The sequence below is a fragment of the Ranitomeya variabilis genome, chromosome 5, assembly GCF_051348905.1.
Source record: "Ranitomeya variabilis isolate aRanVar5 chromosome 5, aRanVar5.hap1, whole genome shotgun sequence".
Taxonomy (NCBI): domain Eukaryota; kingdom Metazoa; phylum Chordata; class Amphibia; order Anura; family Dendrobatidae; genus Ranitomeya; species Ranitomeya variabilis.
In genome coordinates, this window is record NC_135236.1 from 632,971,088 (window position 1) to 632,994,038 (window position 22,951).

General features: G+C 43.7%; 1 protein-coding gene across 2 annotated transcripts in view; it reads right to left on the reverse strand.

The window, feature by feature from the left end:
- Nucleotides 1–22,951, reverse strand: part of LOC143776649 (START domain-containing protein 10-like) — a 147,960-nt gene that overhangs the window by 17,003 nt on the left and 108,006 nt on the right. The window contains exons 1-2 of one of the 2 annotated variants that reach the window (XM_077266278.1): nt 22,596–22,807; nt 9,871–10,018 (exon numbers count right to left, since the gene is read on the reverse strand). In XM_077266278.1, coding sequence (XP_077122393.1) covers nt 9,871–10,018 — 148 coding nt within the window. In that variant the 5' untranslated portion in view covers nt 22,596–22,807. Of the gene's footprint in view, nt 1–9,870; nt 10,019–22,595; nt 22,808–22,951 lie in introns of those variants that run through there. The other variant, XM_077266277.1, reaches the window with a different exon arrangement.

The window sequence follows — 22,951 nt, forward strand, 5'->3', positions numbered from 1 at the left end:
CAATATTACAATTGATTCATGTAATCAGACAATGAGGTGTTCCAGCTGTATCAAAGGGAAAATGTCCAGAAAGGCCTTTCCTAAGAAAAGTACTACAAGAACAGAACAACCACTAGATTTAGTACACACGGATATCTGTGGTCCAATGCGTACTCAGACCCCTGGAAAGAAGATATATTTTCTTACATTTATTGATGACAATTCAAGATATACAGTTGTCTATTTACTTCACAGCAAAAATGAAGTTCCAGAGAAACTTGGAATATATCTAGCTGAAGTACATAACAAGTTTGGAAGAATGCCAAAAACTTTACGTGCAGATAACGGAACGGAGTATACAAGTAATGAAACACAGAGCATTTTAAAGAAAAATGGAATCATATTTCAAACTACTGTACCATACAACCCTGAGCAAAATGGTGTAGCAGAAAGAAGGAACCAGACACTCTGTGAAAGCGCAAGGAGTATGTTATTTGATGCAAATTTGCCTACAGTATATTGGGGCGAAGCTATTATGACGGCTTGTTATCTTCAGAACAGACTACCAAGTAAAGCGACAGAGAAAATTCCATTTGAGCAATGGAATGGTACAAAACCAAAACTACAACACATAAGGATTTTCGGAAGTAAAGCATTTGTACATGTTCCTGTCATGATCTCTGCAGGCAGAGATCATAGCAAGCCTATAGAGGGACAAGCTCTCGGAAGATGGAACTATACTGACCATGAACTAAGCCTGCCGCGCAACTAGAAATAGCCAGGTAGCATTTCCTATTTATTGCTAGATGCCCAGCTCTGGCCTAAGACCTAAATAGCTAGCAGAGGGAAATATAAGACCTGGCTCACCTCTAGAGAAATATTCCAAAGAAGACAGTAGCCCCCCACATATAATGACGGTGAGTTCAGATGAAACAACAAACGCAGCAGGAAAATAGTCTTAGCAAATTTGAGGTCCGCTTACTAGATAGCAGAAGACAGATAGTATACTTTCATGGTCAGCAGAAAAACACTAACAAAACACCATCCAGAGATTACCTTAAACTCTGGCATTAACTCATAACGCCAGAGTAGCAATCCCTGATCAACGAGAGCTTTCCAGACACAGTAACAAAACTTCAGCTGTGAACTGGAACAAATAGGCAAAACAAAACATGGACAAAAGTCCAACTTATCTAGTAGTTGTCTAGAAGCAGGAACAAGCACTGAGAGGCATCAGATAACATTGTTGACCGGCAAGAAACCACCAGAGAAATGAGCTTAAATAGCGACACCCACTACTGATGGAATCAGGTGAAACAGGAAAGAGGATGACAAGTCCAATTCCACAAGCGGCCACCGGGGGAGCCCAGAATCCAAATTCACAACAGTACCCCCCCCTCAAGGAGGGGGCACCGAACCCTCACCAGATCCACCAGGGCGACCAGGATGAGCCCTATGGAAGGCACGAACAAGATCAGAAGCATGAACATCAGATGCATTGACCCAAGAATTATCCTCCTGGCCGTAACCCTTCCAGTTGACCAGATACTGGAGTTTCCGTCTGGAAACACGAGAGTCCAAAATTTTCTCCACAACGTACTCCAACTCACCCTCAACCAACACCGGAGCAGGAGGCTCAACTGAAGGTACAACAGGTACCTCATACCTGCGCAATAACGACCGATGAAAAACGTTATGAATGGAAAAGGACGCAGGGAGGTCCAAACGGAAAGAAACAGGATTAAGAATCTCCAATATTCTATAAGGGCCGATGAACCGAGGTTTAAACTTAGGAGAAGAGACCCTCATAGGGACAAAACGAGAAGACAACCACACTAAATCTCCAACACAAAGCCGAGAACCAACACGACGATGACGGTTGGCAAAACGCTGAGTCTTCTCCTGGGACAACTTCAAATTGTCCATAACCTGCCCCCAGATGTGATGCAATCTCTCCACCACCGCATCCACTCCAGGACAATCCGAGGATTCCACCTGACCGGAGGAAAATCGAGGGTGAAACCCCGAATTACAGAAAAACGGGGACACCAAGGTGGAAGAACTGGCCCGATTATTGAGGGCGAACTCTGCCAATGGCAAAAAAGCAACCCAATCATCCTGGTCAGCAGAGACAAAACACCTCAGATATGTCTCAAGGGTCTGATTAGTCCGCTCGGTCTGGCCATTAGTCTGAGGGTGAAAAGCAGATGAAAAAGACAAATCTATGCCCATCCTAGCACAGAATGCCCGCCAAAATCTAGACACAAATTGGGTACCTCTGTCAGAAACAATATTCTCAGGAATACCGTGCAATCGGACAACATTCTGAAAAAACAGAGGAACCAACTCAGAAGAAGAAGGTAATTTGGGCAGAGGAACCAAATGGACCATTTTAGAGAAACGGTCACAGACCACCCAGATGACAGACATCTTCTGGGAAACAGGCAGATCTGAAATAAAATCCATCGAGATGTGTGTCCAAGGCCTCTTAGGAATAGGCAAGGGCAACAGCAGTCCGCTAGCCCGAGAACTACAAGACTTGGCCCGAGCACAAACGTCACATGACTGCACAAAGACTCGCACATCTCGTGACAGAGAAGGCCACCAGAAGGATCTTGCCACCAAATCCCTGGTACCAAAAATTCCGGGATGACCTGCCAATGCAGAAGAATGTACCTCAGAGATGACTCTGCTGGTCCAATCATCCGGAACAAACAGTCTATCAGGCGGACAACGATCCGGTCTATCCGCCTGAAACTCTTGCAAGGACCGCCGCAGATCAGGAGAAACGGCCGACAAAATTACTCCCTCCCTAAGGATACCTGTGGGTTCAGAATTACCAGGAGAGTCCGGGTCAAAACTCCTAGAAAGGGCATCTGCCTTAACATTCTTAGAACCCGGTAGGTACGACACCACAAAATTAAAGCGAGAAAAAAATAAAGACCAGCGCGCCTGTCTAGGATTCAGGCGTCTGGCAGTCTCAAGATAAATCAAATTTTTGTGGTCAGTCAATACCACCACCTGATGCCTAGCCCCCTCGAGCCAATGGCGCCACTCCTCAAACGCCCACTTCATGGCCAAAAGCTCCCGATTCCCAACATCATAATTCCGCTCTGCGGGCGAAAATTTGCGAGAAAAGAAGGCACAAGGCCTAATGACGGAGCAGTCGGAACCTTTCTGCGACAACACTGCCCCAGCTCCGATCTCCGAAGCGTCAACCTCAACCTGAAAAGGCAGATTCACATCAGGCTGACGCAACACAGGGGCAGAGGCAAAACGGCGCTTAAGCTCCTGAAAGGCCTCTACAGCATGAGGGGACCAATTAGCAACATCAGCGCCTTGTCTGGTCAAATCAGTCAGTGGTTTAACGACATCCGAAAAACCAGCAATAAATCGGCGGTAAAAGTTGGCAAAGCCCAAAAATCTCTGAAGACCCTTAAGAGAGGAGGGCTGAGTCCAGTCACAAATAGCTTGCACCTTGACGGGATCCATCTCAATGGAAGAGGGAGAAAAAATATACCCCAAAAAGGAAATTTTCTGGACCCCAAAAACGCACTTAGACCCCTTCACACATAAAGAATTAGACCGCAGAACCTGAAAAACTCTCCTGACCTGCTGGACATGAGAGTCCCAGTCATCAGAAAAAATCAGAATATCATCCAGATATATTATCATAAATTTATCCAGAAAATCGCGGAAAATATCATGCATAAAAGACTGGAAAACTGAAGGGGCATTAGAAAGACCAAAAGGCATGACCAAATACTCAAAGTGGCCCTCGGGCGTATTAAATGCGGTCTTCCACTCATCCCCCTGCCTGATCCGCACCAAATTATACGCCCCACGAAGATCAATTTTAGAGAACCACTTAGCACCCTCTATACGAGCAAACAAATCAGTAAGCAATGGCAATGGGTATTGATACTTAACAGTGATCTTATTCAGAAGCCGATAATCAATACATGGTCTCAAAGAGCCGTCTTTTTTTGAGACAAAGAAAAACCCAGCTCCCAAGGGAGAAGAAGATGGACGAATATGTCCCTTTTCCAAAGACTCCTTTATATATTCCCGCATAGCAGCATGTTCCGGCACAGACAAATTAAACAAACGACCCTTTGGATATTTACAACCCGGTATCAAATCTATGGCACAATCGCACTCACGGTGCGGAGGTAACGACCCAAGCTTGGGTTCGTCAAAGACGTCTTGATAATCAGAGAGGAACTCAGGGACTTCAGAGGGAATGGACGACGAAATAGAAACCAAAGGTACGTCCCCATGAATACCCTTACATCCCCAGCTCAACACAGACATTGCTCTCCAGTCCAAGACTGGGTTGTGAGACTGCAACCATGGCAATCCCAGTACCAAATCGTCATGTAAATTATACAGCACCAGGAAACGAATAATCTCCTGGTGATCCGGATTGATACGCATGGTTACTTGTGTCCAGTATTGTGGTTTATTATTAGCCAATGGGGTGGAGTCAATCCCCTTCAGAGGAATAAGAGTCTCCAAAGGCTCTAAATCAAAACCACAACGATTGGCAAAGGACCAGTCCATAAGACTCAGAGCGGCGCCAGAGTCAACATAGGCGTCCGTGGCAATGGATGACAAAGAGCAAATCAGGGTTACAGACAAAATAAACTTAGACTGAATGGTGCCAATGGAAACAGACTTATCAAGCTTCTTTGTACGCCTAGAGCATGCCGATATAACATGAGTAGAATCCCCACAATAGAAACACAATCCATTCTTCCGTCTAAAATTCTGTCGCTCGCTCCTGGACAGAATTCTATCACACTGCATACTTTCTGGCGTCTTTTCCATAGACACCGCCAGATGGTGCACCGGTTTGCGCTCCCGCAGACGCCTATCAATCTGAATAGCCATTGTCATGGACTCATTCAGACCTGCAGGCAAAGGGAACCCCACCATAACATCCTTAACGGCATCAGAGAGACCTTCTCTGAAAGTTGCCGCCAAGGCGCACTCATTCCACTGAGTAAGCACAGACCATTTACGGAATTTTTGGCAGAAAACTTCAGCTTCGTCTTGCCCCTGAGATAGTGCCATCAAAGTTTTTTCTGCCTGAAGTTCCAAATGAGGTTCCTCATAAAGCAAGCCCAAGGCCAGAAAAAACGCATCCACATCGCGTAACGCAGGATCCCCTGCTGGCAATGAGAAGGCCCAATCTTGAGGGTCATCCCTGAGCAAGGAAATCACAATCCTAACCTGCTGAGCAGGGTCTCCAGCTGAACGAGACTTCAGGGATAAATAAAGCTTACAATTATTTCGGAAATTCTGGAAGCTAGCTCTATTCCCTGTGAAGAACTCCGGCAAAGGAATTCTCGGCTCAGATACCGGAGCATGTACCACAAAATCTTGTAAATTTTGTACTTTCGTGATGAGATTATTCAAACCCGCAGTTACACTCTGGAGATCCATTATTGTCAGGTGCACACAGAGCATACAGAGATTAGGAGGAGAGAGAGAAAAAAGACTGCAGCAAGGCAGACTGGAGGGAAAAAAAAAAAAAAAAATTCCAGCAGACTTCTTATAACTCTCCTTTCTCAACCTGGGTCTTTAACACTTTATGGGCCGGTCAAACTGTCATGATCTCTGCAGGCAGAGATCATAGCAAGCCTATAGAGGGACAAGCTCTCGGAAGATGGAACTATACTGACCATGAACTAAGCCTGCCGCGCAACTAGAAATAGCCAGGTAGCATTTCCTATTTATTGCTAGATGCCCAGCTCTGGCCTAAGACCTAAATAGCTAGCAGAGGGAAATATAAGACCTGGCTCACCTCTAGAGAAATATTCCAAAGAAGACAGTAGCCCCCCACATATAATGACGGTGAGTTCAGATGAAACAACAAACGCAGCAGGAAAATAGTCTTAGCAAATTTGAGGTCCGCTTACTAGATAGCAGAAGACAGATAGTATACTTTCATGGTCAGCAGAAAAACACTAACAAAACACCATCCAGAGATTACCTTAAACTCTGGCATTAACTCATAACGCCAGAGTAGCAATCCCTGATCAACGAGAGCTTTCCAGACACAGTAACAAAACTTCAGCTGTGAACTGGAACAAATAGGCAAAACAAAACATGGACAAAAGTCCAACTTATCTAGTAGTTGTCTAGAAGCAGGAACAAGCACTGAGAGGCATCAGATAACATTGTTGACCGGCAAGAAACCACCAGAGAAATGAGCTTAAATAGCGACACCCACTACTGATGGAATCAGGTGAAACAGGAAAGAGGATGACAAGTCCAATTCCACAAGCGGCCACCGGGGGAGCCCAGAATCCAAATTCACAACATGTTCCCAAAGAAACAGGAACTAAGTGGGAATCTCATGCCAAGGAAGGCATCCTGGTAGGCTACAGTGAAACCCAGAAAGGTTATAGAATTTTACACCCAGAGACAAACAAGGTCACAATAAGTAAAGATGTAGTGTTTGATGAAAACTTTGTGTCACCCAAGTTTTATGACATTATGCCAGTAGTCCAGATGAAGCAACAACAACAATCTCAATCACAATTACAAGACAACGAAGAAAAGAATGTGGAAGTCTGGCTGGACTCTTCAACCACTGAAGGAACAACAAAAGGCCAAAGTGAACCTGAAATTAGATGGTCGTCAAGATCAAACAAAAGAATACCAGCTAAACGTTTATCCTACGTTGTGAAGACACTGCCTGAGTCAGCATCAATGTGGATCAATGCCGCGAATGAAGAAATGAACTCGCTTCATCAACTTCAAACTTGGAAACTCACTGAGTTACCACAGGATAAAAAGGCAATTAAGTGCAAATGGGTATTTAAAACCAAATATGATTCTGAAGGTAAAGTCCACAGATTTAAAGCGAGGTTGGTCGCAAAAGGATATTCTCAAAAATATGGCGAAGACTATGATGCTACTTTTTCCCCGGTCGCTAAGCAGACAACATTTAGAGCATTGTTGGCGGTAGCTGCAATGCAAAGGATGTTTGTCAGACATTTGGATATCAAAACTGCATTTTTAAATGGGGACATTGAGGAGGACTTATACATGACTCAACCTGAAGGTAATGTAAAGGAAGGTGAACAGAATCTTGTTTGCAAACTACAAAAATCTCTTTATGGTCTTAAGCAATCGGCGAGAGCATGGAACACTAAAATGAACAAAGTCTTGTTAGAAGAAGGATTTAAAAGAGGTCAAGCGGATCCATGCCTGTACACGAGATATACAGATGGAAAATGGATGTATATTCTCTTATATGTGGACGATGTAATTGTAGTTCATCAAGAAGAAGCTGAAATTGGGAAAATTACTAAGATTTTTAACCAGCATTTTGAAACGAAAGACCTAGGAAATGTGACATATTATCTAGGAATCCACATCCAGAGAGAGGAAGATGGAAGTTTTCTTTTAAATCAAAGTGCAAAGATTAATTCAATTTTGGATCAGTTCGGAATGACGGAGGCCAAAGGTGTATCAACGCCAATGGAATCATCCTACCTGAAACTGGAAGATGTCCTGTTGCCTAACAATGAGAAATATTGACAGGCAGTGGGGGCACTTCTATATATATCAACTATGACTCGACTGAATATTACAACAGCAGTTGGAATATTGTGCAGATATGTGGAGAAACCGCGCCAAAAGGACTGGAATGCCGTTAAAAGAATTCTCCAATATTTAAAAGGGACACAAGGTGTAAATTTAAAGATATCTGCAGCAGGAAATATAAAACTCACCGGCTATGTTGTCTCAGATTGGGCTGGTGATTCGCAAGATCGTAAATCCACAAGCGGATACGTATTTAAACTTGGAGAAAGTTCAATCTCCTGGTCTAGTAGAAAACAAGTATCTGTTGCTTTGTCATCTGCAGAAGCTGAGTATGTATCCGCAGCCTATGCAAGTCAGGAGATCATTTGGCTAAGACAACTGATGGATGATCTTGGTAAACCATTAACTCAGCCAACGGTGATATATGAGGACAACCAAGGATGCATTAAACTTGCATGCAGTGAAAAGATCAGTGCTAGAACTAAGCACATCGACGTCAGATGTCATCATCTACGTGATTTAATAGATCGTGGCATAATTCAGTTTGTTTATTGTGAAACTGATAAAATGTTAGCTGATATTTTGACCAAGCCATTGCCACGACCTAGGTTCCAAGAATTGAGAACCACTATGGGACTGACAGAATAAGTAGTTGTTGAGTGGGGGTGTCGGCCTAATGCATATTGATCTGTATGTATTGCAACAACTATTGTTTGTTTAATATGATGTGATTTATATATCTGCATGCATATTGTTCACATGTCAACAAAGTTAAAAAAAGTCCTCATTTACAGACAGGATGTTCCTCCTCCCCTTCCCTGTGAGCACATTCTTGTGTGTGCAGCTGAAGCTGAAGGTCACAGCAGATCTCTCTCTCTCTCTCTCAGAAACCAGATTGATCCTGTTCTCATGTTGTAAGCTGGATGTTCTTAATTCTTAATAAATGTTCATTCTCTGTTGCTCGTTGTGGACATCACGCTGATTAACCCACTGCTAACATGATGTAAGGACAAGCCCTTTGTATCGGGAGTTCCATGGTCTAGTGGCTGCATACAAACCTAAAATGATCATTATTCACAAAACCAAGCATAAGTTGGAGTGGAGGAAAGTGGTTCCCAATGGACTCTGCAGCGGTGGAAAATATTCTCTGGGGTGATGAATTATGTTTTGATGTTGTATCATCCATATCGGATCTTGGTACTACGGAAAGTGCTCCACTCCCTAGTGACCGATGCATAGGTAGTAGAGGCGACACAAGCAGTTTTGTCAAATGATTAGTGGGACTTGTGGTGCTGCCCAAATAGAGCTGGTCACTTAACACCTTAACATTGATCATTTAGTTAGCTGCTTCCGGTAATCCTTGGGTGGGGCCACACTATATTCAATCCTCCTCCACACTTCCTGTTATAAACTGTACTTATCCTGTTCTGCTTGCTTTTGCTCTTGTCTTTGCCTCCCAGTTTTAATCTTGACTTTAGCTTCTATTTTGATCACCTGACCGTTTCTCAGTTTTGTCGCTGACTATACTCTTACGGCTTTGACCTGGAGTCGAGGTTATTCTTCTAGCTCACTACACCGGCCAGCAGCCAAGCCATTCTGTGGATATTACCAAGGGGTTTCTGTGTAAGTCATGTTCCCAGTATTGGGCATTAAAAGGTTACAGCCTGGAATCTGCTAAGAGAAGTGGCTTGTGCAAAGCCTGTCCTGGAAACCTTGGTAAAAGTTGCCAACCTTCATTGAACAGTGAACTTTTTCAACTATGCAGCAGCATGATGGATGAATCGGAGTTTGGCAGATGCCAACTACTGAAATGTCTAGTTCCTAGAGCACCATTTTGTGGAGGAGGGCTAATGGTACCAAGCTGTATTTCGGGGTTCGAGATAGAATTTGCACTTCCATTTAAGAGAATATTTAATTTTTCAGCATAAGATGACATTTTTGACAATTACAAGTTTCAAACTTTGTGGGAACAGTTTAAGAAAGGCCCTTTAATGTTGTAACATGACTACTCCCAGATGCAAAAAGCAAGGTCTGGAAAATATAGTTTGACCAGCATAGCATGGAGATACTTAAGTGGTTCACTTCACACCAAGAGAAAACCTTCGGTAAAGACTTGGAACACTGATTGTTAGCTAGGCCCACTCGTCCAAGAGCGGTGTCTCTACAATTGGTCATTTAAATACAATTTTTTACAGATATTTTCCAATGTCTTTTGGAAAGTCTTTCTACAATAGAAACTCTAAAAAAAGGTGGTTCAACTCCATGTTAGCCCATAAATATTGGAACAGAAGGTTGAATAGTACCCTATATAGGTTCAAAATAAGCTCTTACATGAGTAGTACCCCACATCAGCATTAACTGTGAGCCTTCCAATGTCGTAGGTATCGATCATGTTCGTATCCCACTTCTTGCGGTAGCTGGTGTCATGCAGCACATCATAGAGAACCTCTGCGGAGACATCTTTGCAAATAATACGCATCTGTAACAGCACAGAAGACAGGAACGTTGTTTAATTGTGTAAAACATGCAACTTTTTTTTAGCAAGACACTGGCCTACTATGGTCAGTCGGCTCCCTCAGGCATCAGATGTGAATACTACCTCTGCACTCCCTATAAATTTTGCTTCTAGCCTTCTCATGTGCTTCTTATCAGAAACATTACACAAAACGGTTGATGTACAAAACCCACTTCTAGGCAAAATGTGCTTCATGACTTTGTTAAAAAAGTAGATTTTTTTATGGTTCCCCAAAGAGAAGTTTGCCTAAAACATGTAGTAGCCTATTAATTCTCAGAGACCTTAATCATTGTAAATGCTGCCAGATTTTCAATCTAAGCCAACGTATAACTATGGAACAATAAGAACAGTCGAACCATCAGACCCCAGAGTAACTCACTGGGTCATACTCCGGTCATTGCCTGCTCTGAGGCTGCATATCATGAAGTAGACATCACAGCAAGAGTTGAGCTCTGATATAACCAGAAACCATTACCTAGAAACCCAAACTGGTCCATGATATCAAATCTTCAGAGATGGTGTAAATAATTCATGAAGACCTCCTCCGCTGTGTCTCTGTATCCCTCGGGGCAGGAAGTGACTGCTTTCGCAATGAATGGAATGTCAGCATCAGTCATTAGGGTCACTTGAATATTTAATGAGCCCTCGGCTCTGATGTTGAGTAATTAGAGAGCTACCCTTTATTTTACTGGCGTCCACTTTGTTTTGATTATTTCTCACTCTTATTAATGCAGCAGTTTAATCTCAGTGGGTGAGCGGCTGAGGATATGGCTGGAATATCAGGTGCCTGTGGAGTGCTGGGAGAATAGATTACAGTTTTTCTAAGGCTCCTAAGTTTTTGGGGTGGGAAATGCTGGGCTATGTGAGGTATTAATAGAAAAGGTATCTAAAATGCATTACTATGTAAAAAAAATGACAACTGTGCTTAATACTTGGATTTAAGAAAAAATATTGGTAAAAATATTATAATTCTTCTAGAAGGTCGAAAGGATTAATGTTTGGCCCTTCCACCAAATTTTTCATGTTGAACTTCACACACAATGTAATAGTGGCCGAAGACTGGAATAGATTTTTATTGTACGCTTTTAAATGTTGCTTGCTTGTTGAGAAGATATTTGGCATCTAATAAGTAAAAAAAAGGAAAGTGGGTGTTATTAGATAGTTTTTCAAAGGGTGTGTACTTCTCCCTATAGAAATTGTTCAATCATAAGCAGACAACAACACTCAAAAGGAAAGAAGAACATGCCTCTAAATACCGGAGATGTAATAATACAGCTTTTATCTCCTGGTCTAACCTACTGCATGATTAAAAAGTGCAGCTGAGTTTAACTGTGTCACATTACAAATCCTTATATCAGATCTCTTCCTCTCATTGTCTGCTCTGCTGTACTTTCACTTTCTTCCACAGTGCCTATCTGGAAGCGAGTCTGTTATGCTCAAAGCATCTTGTAATTGCTCTGCAATGGGAGCAGAGCTGGGTGTCATTAAATCTCAGACCTGAATAAGCTTATTGTGCGCTCACTGAAGAGAGATTACAAGTTGACCTTAGTACAGGAGATACAAATGAGATATCTCTATCCAGCTAGGCAGTGTGGAGGATTCATACAGCTGAACTGATCAATACATTTCACACATTGATTGTGGGGGAGTGTTCTTTTTCTGCTTCGTTGCTGCCTGCTTATGATTGAACAACATACAAGAAGAAGTACACGCTCCAAGTGAAAACTAATACCACCCACTTACACTTAAAGTTAACAAAATAGGTATTAAATATTTTGATTGCCAACATCTCAGCAATGGAGAGTCAAAAAAAAAAAAAGAAGATATTATGTCTAGTGATGAGCGAGTATACTCGTTGCTCGGGTTTTCCTGAGCACGCTCGGATGGTCTCCGAGTATTTGTAACTGCTCGGAGATTTAGTTTTTGTTGAAGCAGCTGAATGATTTATGGCTGCTAGCCAGCCTGAGTACATGCGGGGGTTGCCTGGATGCTAGGAAATCCCCACATCTAATCAAGCTGTCTAGTTGCTGCAAATCATGCAGCTGAGGCAAGGAAAACTAAATCTCTGAGCACTAACAAATACCCGGAGACCACCCGAGCAACGAGTATACTCAGCATAAACAAATTTGATCCTCTTTAAGGAGAGCTCCAGAAAGGCATAGTTAGACTGAGGCCATTTCAGAGGAAATAATATATGCAAATGGATTCTTCACAGAGTAAATGGACAGGGTCTTTATTGCCACCTACTGGACGTAGTTATCCAAGAAGTTAATATCATCCCTAGAATAAGCGTTGCCACATGATTTAGGATATAAAGTAATAACTTCTCAAATCTCAAAAGGAAAAAGAGCATCAATTGGAGATTGATGTACTGTATAGGGGTTCTTGCCTTTTTCCCATGCAATGTAGGAGGCTACATTGTTCCTTGAGCACGGACCCTATATCAAGATGCTAAAATACACTCCAGACCCCTGACAACACTTTCTTTCCAGAAGCTATGGTGGCGGCAGAGATCAAAGCAGATGGCGGGCACTGCACTCGCCTCTCCCACAGCGTTCATCACCCTGGATCCAGGATGTTTCAGAGGAGGTGGCGATGCAAGAAACTAGTGAGTAATTTCAAAAACTTCCTCCTGTGATATCCTGGACACTGGAAAAATGGACACTGCGGACGGGGAGTGCAGCCCAGCCTCCTGTGACGTCCCATTTGAGACTCCTCTTTAACGAAACGTCACATGTAGCACAGCAAGAAAAAGCACATGTAGGCATTAGCTAGATAGGGAGAAATGTAGGGTGTTTTATAATAAAGCTAATGACAAGTCGTAACAGTTTAAAGATAGATATTTAGAAAATACATTTTAAGTGTCGGTTCAACCCTTTAATACAAAAACAAAAATACAAAATAAAAAATGCAAAAAACTAGTACACTTACTGCCAAAATTATTCTGCTGCTGGCCTGTTCAGCTGATCTGGTACATGCAGATGGCTGGATAAAGCAGCAACTACTGTAGCCATACTGGTGGTTTCCATACAGACACAGAACCAATGCAGTATTACAGAATATTAAATACTTACTACAGCTTTATATTTATTCTCCTTATTTTTGTATAAAAAGAACCCCTAACTTTGTCCACACAAAGCAACAAGATAAACAATTTTCTTAACCGATTTTAAACTGTTTTGCCTTAATATAGACATTCTTGGCATTTCCATTTTTGTTCTAAATAGATTATTTTCTGGATGTAGCACAATGAGACGTATTCTGACTCATGGGTATGTAGAACGCAGTGGTGCCTGGATAGGCCAATTCTTTTGGGCGCTTCCGTATTGACCTGTACTCACGTTCATACCGATTTATCAGATAGCTTAACTCAGCCACGTTCTCATGTAAGAAGACTCCAGGAAAAGAGGATTGCTTTAACTGAAATTCTTGTATTATGATGAAAGCAGCAGGTAAAAAGGAATATTCAACAGAGGACATGTAATAGGATGCATACAGATATGGGGATGATGACAAAATGGAGAATAAGGGCGTGAACAAACATACATCACAGGACTACAGTGAGAGAGTTGGGACAAAATAAAGGGAAAGGCAAACTTCTGCCTAGAAAGAAAGGATGGAACACAAACAATGCAAACATTAAATGATTTCTCAAGTCGTGGGACATGACACTCCCCGTCTGAAATCCTTGGATTTCACGATGTCCGTAATTTTTCGAAGTCGTTCGAACCTGAAAAAACAAGAGGAAGAAAACATGCATGCAATAATAAACATAAAAGATTTTTAAGTCCAACTCGTTGTTGTTGACCCGTAGATCACACCGAAAGATAAGTTCAAGTATATAAAACCCATCTTCAGATTGGGGAAGCCGCAAACATGCAAACTCTTCCACCAACCCAGAATCCAATGGGAATGTTAAGGGTTCAATCCAATGGAAAATGTCAACATTCAATAAACTGGGGAATGAGGAGGAATGCTCCCCGCCGTGAACAACGTCCAGGAGCATGTTCAGTTCATGTGATGTCCTCCTTTCGTAGAAGCAGCACGAGTTCAGTGACCGGGCGGAAGAAGGTTCGGGTAGAGCCCCCTTTTGTCACCTTAACTTCTACCTTACGAGTCTTTCCGTCCTCACCGGGTAGGACTTTGGTGATAAGTCCCATTGGCCAGTCATTACGATGAGCCTCTTTGTCCTTTAAGAGAACAAGGTCTCCTTCTTGGAGATTGGGACTGGGCGTCTGCCATTTGTGACGGTTTTGAAGCAAGTGTAAATATTCGGTCTTCCAGCGATGCCAAAACACATTAGCCAGGTGTTGAACTTGTCTCCACTGACGTTTGTAAATGTCCTTGTTATCGAAATTCCCAGGTGGGACTGTAGCGGCTCCAATCTTCTGTGTAAGGAGTGTAGCTGGAGTAAGTATCGTTGGAGCATCGGGGTCAGATGATACTGGAACCAAAGGTCTAGCATTTATTATGGCTGACACTTCTGCGAGGAAGGTGACCAGAACTTCATGAGTAAGGGGAAGTTTATGGTCCAGCAACATGGAGTCGAGGATCCTTCGTGCAACACCAATCATGCGTTCCCAAGATCCACCCATGTGTGAAGAGTGTGGAGGGTTGAATACCCAAGTGCATCCATTGTCGGACAAGAAGTTGTCAAACTGCAGTTCCTTGCAGGCTCCTACAAAGTTTGTGCCGCAGTCGGACCGGAGTTGTTTGGCAGGTCCCCGGATGGAAAAGAATCTTCTTAGGGCATTGATGAAGCTGGAGGTATCCATGGATTCAATAACCTCGATGTGAACTGCACGGATACTGAGACAGGTGAATAGGACAGCCCATCGCTTACTGTTCGCGGCTCCTCCACGGGTTTTCCTGGTAACAACCGACCATGGCCCGAAGACGTCTACACCAACATATGAAAACGGTTGGTCCATGCTCAGTCGATCTGCTGGGAGGTTCGCCATTTGTTGTTGTTGGTGTTTTCCTCGTAACCTTCGACACTTGACACATCTATGGAGAACTGAAGAGACGCACCTCTTCATTCCCATGATCCACAAGCCAGCAGACCTGATGGCACCTTCAGTAAGATGTCTGCCTTGGTGCTGTACTCGTTCGTGATAGTGCCGAATCAACAGAGTAGTGACGTGATGTCGACCTGGAATGATGATAGGGTTCTGCTCCTTATCGTATAGGTCTGATTTACTTAAACGTCCTCCCACTCTTAGAAACTTGAGATGATCGACTACTGGATTCAAGTCGAGTAGAGTGCTGTTTTTGGACACGCTGACTCCCTTGGTAATACTGCCAATCTCATGTGAATATTCTTCTTGTTGCACACACCTGATGATAACTTGTTCAGCATGGTCTATGTCGTCGGCAGTAAGACGACTCTTACACACGTGCCAACCATGGCACCCTGAGGGCTTGTCCTTTGTAAAACAGCGAGCAATGTGAATGAGACGAGCTACAGTTCGTACAACGGAGGACCAGCTTGAAAAGCGTTCAAAACGATGAGACTTCAAACCTTGCCTAGATGTCATTGAAGTATAGTGAGCAGAGATAGTTTGTCTTATCTCCTTGTCAGATTCTGGTTCCACCAGCTCATAAGCATTTTTGGTGTTGTTCGCACAGAAATCTTCGTACAGGAGACTGGGAGGCGTTAACCACATGTTGTCATCAAGCTTAGAAGCAGCTGCGAGTCTTGTACCTCGGTCGGCTGGGTTTAAATCGGTGGAGATGTGATGCCACTGCTCAGGGGTAGAAAAACTTCTGATGCGCTCTACTCTGTTGCTCACATATGTATAGAACTGCTTTGTTTGGTTGTGAATGTACCCGAGTACCACCCTGCTGTCAGTGTAGAAGGTAAAGGAATCAATTGTAATGTCCATTTCGTCTTGTACAACTTCAGCAATTTCTACTGCCAATACCGCAGCGCAAAGCTCGAGTCTGGGTACAGAGTGTGCAGGCTTTGGAGTTAATTTGGCTTTACCCAGGATGAAACCACAGTGTACCTTGTTAGCTCCTAAGGTCATCAGATAAGCTACTGCGGCTATGGCTTCTGTAGATGCATCAGAGAAAATATGGACTTCTCTTCTGATTGCAGTCGAAGGTGATCTTGGAGAATAACAACGTGGGACTTGGAGTTGCTCTAAGAACTTCAGAGACTTCTTCCACGCCTCCCACCTTTGCTGTTTCTGAGTTGGGAGCGGGGTGTCCCAATCCGTGTTCTCGGCCGTAAGCTGTCTTAACAGTATCTTGCCTTGAATAGTGATGGGTGCTACAAACCCGAGAGGATCATAGATGCTATTTATGACAGATAGGACTCCTCGTTTGGTAAAGGGTTTGTCATAGGGTGACACTTGGAAAGTGAAGGTGTCCCGTTTGATATCCCACAGTAGACCAAGGCTGCGCTGTGTTGGAGGAACATCGGAACCCAAGTTGAGGTCCTTTAGGTTTGTGGCATGGTCCTCAGATGGAAACGCGTTCATTACCTCTTGACTGTTAGAGATAATCTTGTGGAGTCTGAGGTTTGATGTGGATAGCATTTCCTGTGTTCTGGAGAGTAGGTCAATTGCATCTTCGCTTGTGGGCAAGGACTTGAGCCCATCGTCCACGTAGAAGTTCTTCTCTACAAATTGCCGAGCATCGGAATCGTACTCTCTCTCACCTTCCTGGGCTGTCCGTCTCAGTCCATAGATCGCCACAGCAGGTGAGGGACTGTTGCCGAAGACATGGACCTTCATCCGGTAGTCTATGACCTGATTGTTGACGTTGTTGTCCTTGTGCCATAGGAACCTAAGATAGTTTCTGTTGTCTTCTTTCACAATGAAGCAATGAAACATCTGCTGAATGTCGGCCATTATGGCAACAGGTTCTTGTCTGAAGCGGATCAATACTCCAAGGAGGCTGTTGTTCAGGTTGGGCCCAGTTAGGAGCAGGTTATTGAGAGAGAGGCCTTCAAACTGAGCACTGGAGTCAAACACCACTCTGATCTGATTAGGCTTGCGAGGGTGACAGACACCAAAGGATGGAAGATACCAACATTCTTCTCCCTCCCTCAGTGGTGGCGCAGGTTCAGCATGATTTCTGTCAAAGATGTTCTGCATAAAGTCAATGAAATGCTTCTCCATCTCTGGTTTCCTCTTTAGGGTACGCTTTAAGGATGAGAACCTTGCAGTTGCTTGCTGCAGGTTGTTCGGCAACCTCACTCTTGGGAAACGAAAGGGTAAAGGAGCTACCCAACTGTTGGAGTCGTCTTGAACAAATTCTTTATCCATAACCTTTATAAATTCTTTATCTTCCCTTGTGGGTGCCAACTTGTTGTCATTACTTGTGGAATCGAACACTGATGACCCGAGGTTTTCTTCCCAGGACTGGAGTGTGTTCATGTTGTTGAAGGATTCCTGTTGCCACTTGGTGTTGCTCACTTTCTCTTTCACCCAGTAGTGATGTGGGCATGGTTGGAAATGGGTGCTGCGACCATTTGACAAAATGTGTGTCTTGTAAGAGGAGATGTTGTTAGGTCTCTTCATCTTGTGTATGCAAACATTGCCTATGATTACCCAGCCTAGATCTAAACGTTGGGCAAATGGTGCATCGTGTGGTCCATTAATTTGCTGACGCACCTTGTGCAGCCGGAGGATGTCTCTGCCTAGCAGAATCAGGATATCTGCACTGTTGTTGAGGGCTGGTATCTTGTTTGCTATCCCCTTGAGATGTTGGTGATGAAGAGCAGCCTCTGGCGTTGGGATCTCTTCTCGATTGGATGGAATCTGGTTGCACTCGACCAGTGTAGGTAACGGTATCTTGACGGTGTTCTCGAGAGATGTCGCTGTAAGACCACTGGCCCTTCTCCCATAAACCTCTGTAACACCACTGCAGGTACCTAAGGTGTAAGGGTAGGCATTTCCCTTTAAGTTAAACATATCAAAGAGTTCTGACCTTGCAAGTGATCGGTTGCTCTGATCATCCAGAAGGACGTACACCTTCACGGCTTTCTCTGGGTGACCGTTGGGATATACGTTCACCAGGCAAATCTTCGCACAGGACTTGTCCCAGAGGTCTTCTCCGCAGACTTCTGTGCATGAAGAAGATATTGTGGTATGGCTTGCAGTTTGAGCTGCGTCCTCCCCGCCATGGCTCGTGGTGGGGGAAGGAGTAAGTGTAGAGTCAGGACGGAATGGGTGGAGTGCTTGTACGTGGTCCTCACTGTCACACTCCATGCACTTAATTGTAGTTTTACAGTCTTTAGCAAGGTGTTCAGTAGAAGCACAACATCTGTAGCATACCCCGAACCTCTTTAGAAGCTCCTTGCGTTCCTGGAGCGGATTCTTCCTGAAGCCGATGCACTTTTTTAAGGGATGTGGCTTCTTGTGGATGGGACATTCACGATTTGGGTTCTCTATCTTTTCACCTTTGTTACTCTTGTCTGGGGCTGGTGTTGGTAAGGGAAGAATATCCGTCTTCTTCACTGACACTGGACCTCTGCGGTTTCTGTCGTTCGAGCGTGCGCTGACGTATTTAGAAGGAGGTGAAGCTGGGCCACTGGATTCTTGGTAAGAAAAGCTTGGGTCGTTCTTGCGCTCTGCCACGTCTTTTATAAACTCACAGAAGTAGGAGAATGGAGGAAATGACACTTGATGGTCTTTCTTGTATTTTGACCCTAGTGTAGTCCACCTTTCTTGCACGTTGTACGGTAGCTTGGAGATAATGGGATTTACTCCACGAGCAGTGTCCAGGTAGCTGAGGCCAGGTAGGTGGGTGTCTGCCTTGGCCAGCTGGAGCTCTAACAGCAAGTCACTGAGCTCTAGGAACTTTGAACTGTCCTTGCTTGATATCTTTGGAAAACTCTGTAATCGCTTGAACAGTGCGTCCTCTATGGCTTCTGGACTGCCAAAGTTTTTCTCTAGTCTTTCCCATGCAGCCATGAGACCAGCCGTTGGATTACTGATATGTACAGACCTGAGTCTCTTGACACGCTCGGTGGATTGTGGTCCTAGCCATCTGATTAGCAGGTCCAGCTCTTCGGCAGCAGTGATGCCGAGGTCACTAGTTACGGTTCTAAAGGCATTTTTCCAACCTCTGTAATTTTCAGGTTGGTCGTCAAACCTTGTGAGACCGGTTTTAGTAAGTTCGCGGCGAATCATGTACCTTGCGAAGTCGGACATGTCTGTTCTTTCTGACTTAGGATGCACGAATGTGGGCTGAGCGGTGTTGTACATAGGAGTGGAGACGTCTTGGACTTGAAACGTGGGTAAGTATGGAGTGGCATATGCATTTAGTCCAGCAACCGGTTTGGTGGGTATAGTCTCTGCTACATGCGGAGCTGGCACTGTGCGGTTGTCGAGAGTATAATGACCTGCCGGTATATTGGGTTGCGTGTAGATAATAGCCTGTGGAGTTTGATGAGATGCAGGGTCTTGGCGCATACTGGAATACGAAGGAAGTTCAAGTTTGGGAGCATTGTACTGACCTTGAGTGTAGGGTTCTGTAAGTTGATCGGCATCCTGGTGTCCTGGAGAAGCATGAACGCCATCAGAAGTGTTAGTGATGATCTGCGGTTCGCCATTTTGGCTTAGCACGTAGTCTCTTGTGCGTTCAATAGGGTCCTCCGCCTCCACTTCACACAAACTGATGCTGTCTCTTTGACTCCCACTGATAGCTCGCTCCAGGATCCTTAACTCCGCCATGGCTGTTGCGTGCTCACATTCCTTCTCCAGAGCTTCCTTGCGTGCTGCATCCGCATCCATTTCTGCTCTCTTTTGTGCTGTGGCTGCATCCATTTCTGCTCTGGCTGCTTCTATTTCTGCTCTCTTTTGTGCTGTGGCTGCATCCATTTCTGCTCTCTTTTGTGCTGTGGCTGCGTCCATATCTGCTCTCCTTTGCGCAAAGGCTGCTTGTATCTTAGACGTTTCTGCCTTAGCACGTGCCCTTATAAGCTGCTGGCTGAGAGTGGAATATTTTGATGAACTTGACCTAGATGAGCGTTTTGAGTGCTTAGACGATTTGGATGAGCGAGATGATGCATCTGGTGTCCGTGCAATTTTAGCCTCTATCTTTGTCTTAATGTCGCGTACGGTGCAGTCCCTTTCAGAATTAAGCTGCTGGAAACTTTGCAATTCTTTTAAAGTCTCTGGCAAATTCAGTTTCTTCAGGAGAATAATGTATTGGTCAGTCTTCTCCATATACCTTTGGTATGCTGTGCATAATTGTTCTAGGGCTCCCTCAAGTGGTAACTCATGAGAAGCAGGCCTTGATACAGTGTCTATGTGACTCAGCACTTTCTCCCACAGTGAAGACACATCACTATATACAACACATTTTTCAGTCTCTAAATTCTCCATGACTTTCCATGTAGGTTTAACTGTACGTTTTCCTCTTTCACTAGCTGGTGGATGGGGATCTGGGTCTCTGTCCTGTGTTTGTAAGTCTGGTAGGGACATTGTATTCCTTGCTTCAGACATGATTTGCTTGCAGGCAGGAAGAGTAGATGATGAGGGTTATACTTCTCACTGTTTATCTGCAGTGTGTGCTTCTATGCACACTGGGGTCTGGCTGGGAACTGGGTTACTGTGTATCTGGGAAATGTCCTTTTCCACTGAGGTTCAGCACAGACCTTGAGTTACTGTCTCTGAAGGCAGGCTATTCCTTTTTACTATTCTGACTCATGGGTATGTAGAACGCAGTGGTGCCTGGATAGGCCAATTCTTTTGGGCGCTTCCGTATTGACCTGTACTCACGTTCATACCGATTTATCAGATAGCTTAACTCAGCCACGTTCTCATGTAAGAAGACTCCAGGAAAAGAGGATTGCTTTAACTGAAATTCTTGTATTATGATGAAAGCAGCAGGTAAAAAGGAATAGTCAACAGAGGACATGTAATAGGATGCATACAGATATGGGGATGATGACAAAATGGAGAATAAGGGCGTGAACAAACATACATCACAGGACTACAGTGAGAGAGTTGGGACAAAATAAAGGGAAAGGCAAACTTCTGCCTAGAAAGAAAGGATGGAACACAAACAATGCAAACATTAAATGATTTCTCAAGTCGTGGGACATGACAAGACGAGCTATCCAAGTATCCAAGTGCTTCCAAACAAGTATTTTTGGCCAAATAAAATCTCTGGAGCTTTCAGGGATTGAAAGTCCCAACAAAGGTACAGCAGTTGGAGGGAATTTCCTGCCAAGTGCTGCCCGCTGTAATGGCTGGATACAGTGTGTAAATAATTCAATAGTTGTTTAATCAGAGGCCTTCTTGTTCTTCTCTATATTACGATTATTCTGATGGTTAGGAGTTCAGGTCACTGGCAAAAGAATCTAGTAATAAAAAGTGGAAAAAGGTGAAGAGACCTAAGGAAAGATCAAAACTCCATGGACATTTTTATATTTGCCTGGTATTGCTAATAGGGTGTCTACAACGGGGATGAGGAACTTTTTTTCTGCCAGTAGCCATTCCGATATTTAACCTAATTTTGGGGCTGTACAAAATTTTCAGCTTGAAATTTATCCGGCTATATTTTGTCAAACATTTAATTAATTCACCCGTAATGTAATGACTGGAGCTTCTTCTCTTTGGTGTGACTGTGATGTTAGGTGATATGGATGATAATGCTTCTCATAATGACTTTTCCAGGTTTGAGTTGGTTTTGAGAACAATCAATTTTTTGTGATGAATTTTTAAAACAACTCGCAGCAGTAAGTTCCTCACAGTGGGAAGTTCATCACTGCTCACATTACATTTATAAAACTCAAGCAATGGGGGGACTGCAGTTTACATCACACAGAGGACACAAAGACTGCTGTATATACATCACATAAGAGATACAGACTACTGTATATACATCACATAGATGCTGTGGTGCAGCATATACATCATATAGGAAATGCGATGAATACATATCACAGGAGGGGCTGGGAGCATATACCTCACAGGCGGGCTGGGGGCACCCTTACTGTCTGTGGGACTGGAGCACAGAGCACACTGACTATGTCCACATAGTACGTCCTGACGATGGCAATAGCCAGCGTCAGGACATTATTATTCATTGCACATGCAATAAAGTAGTAGTTGACACTGGGTGCATGTGATTACAGTGTAAGGAGCAATTTAAGGACCAGCAGCTGGCGTAAGGGATGGCAGAACCTTCTCGGGGGCGAGAGAAAATGACTTTGCAGGCTGCAAACGGTCTATGGGCCAGAGGTTCCCCACCTGTGGTCTACAACAAAGAATAGATATGCAGAGGAAAATCCACACCAAATCGTTCAGTTTTTTTTTTGTTGCTTTTTTAACGGGCAGGATATTGCAGATTTGCCATAAATTTAGATGTGGAAATCCGCAATTATATTTATTTCAGGCACATTCACTCAAATTGGCCACTAGATTGGATTTGCTTAAAAAATCAAATCTGCATCAAAAAAGACATTTGTTATATTCTGAGGTCTCTTTAAACCCCAAAGCATAATAATCAGAGGTCTGGGAAAAGGTTCTTGAAAAAAATAATATACTGCTTATATTAATATAATAATATAAGACTATACTTGGCAGCTCTCATTCCGCTCTTCTTACTTCAGATAGAGTCTTCAGGCATTGACTAAGCATCAAATGGTTTCACCCCAAGTGACCATGTAAAGCATATTCAGGTCTTAAACATCCAGGCAAAAAAATGCGGAGAAGACCAATGTGAAGTTAGTGGAGGATCAGATTGTGAGTGGCGGCAGAGTAGGTGAGGGTCGGGGCTCGAGAGCAGGAGAAAATAATATTTTCAAAATTATTTTAATCCTGATGACCATAAGAGCTTACACTCATCAAGAAAGACTTACTCTGGAGATGGAAAATGACTTTGCTCTGCTTGGAACTGCTGATGTGTGATGGCCCGTACTGATCACCATTGTAC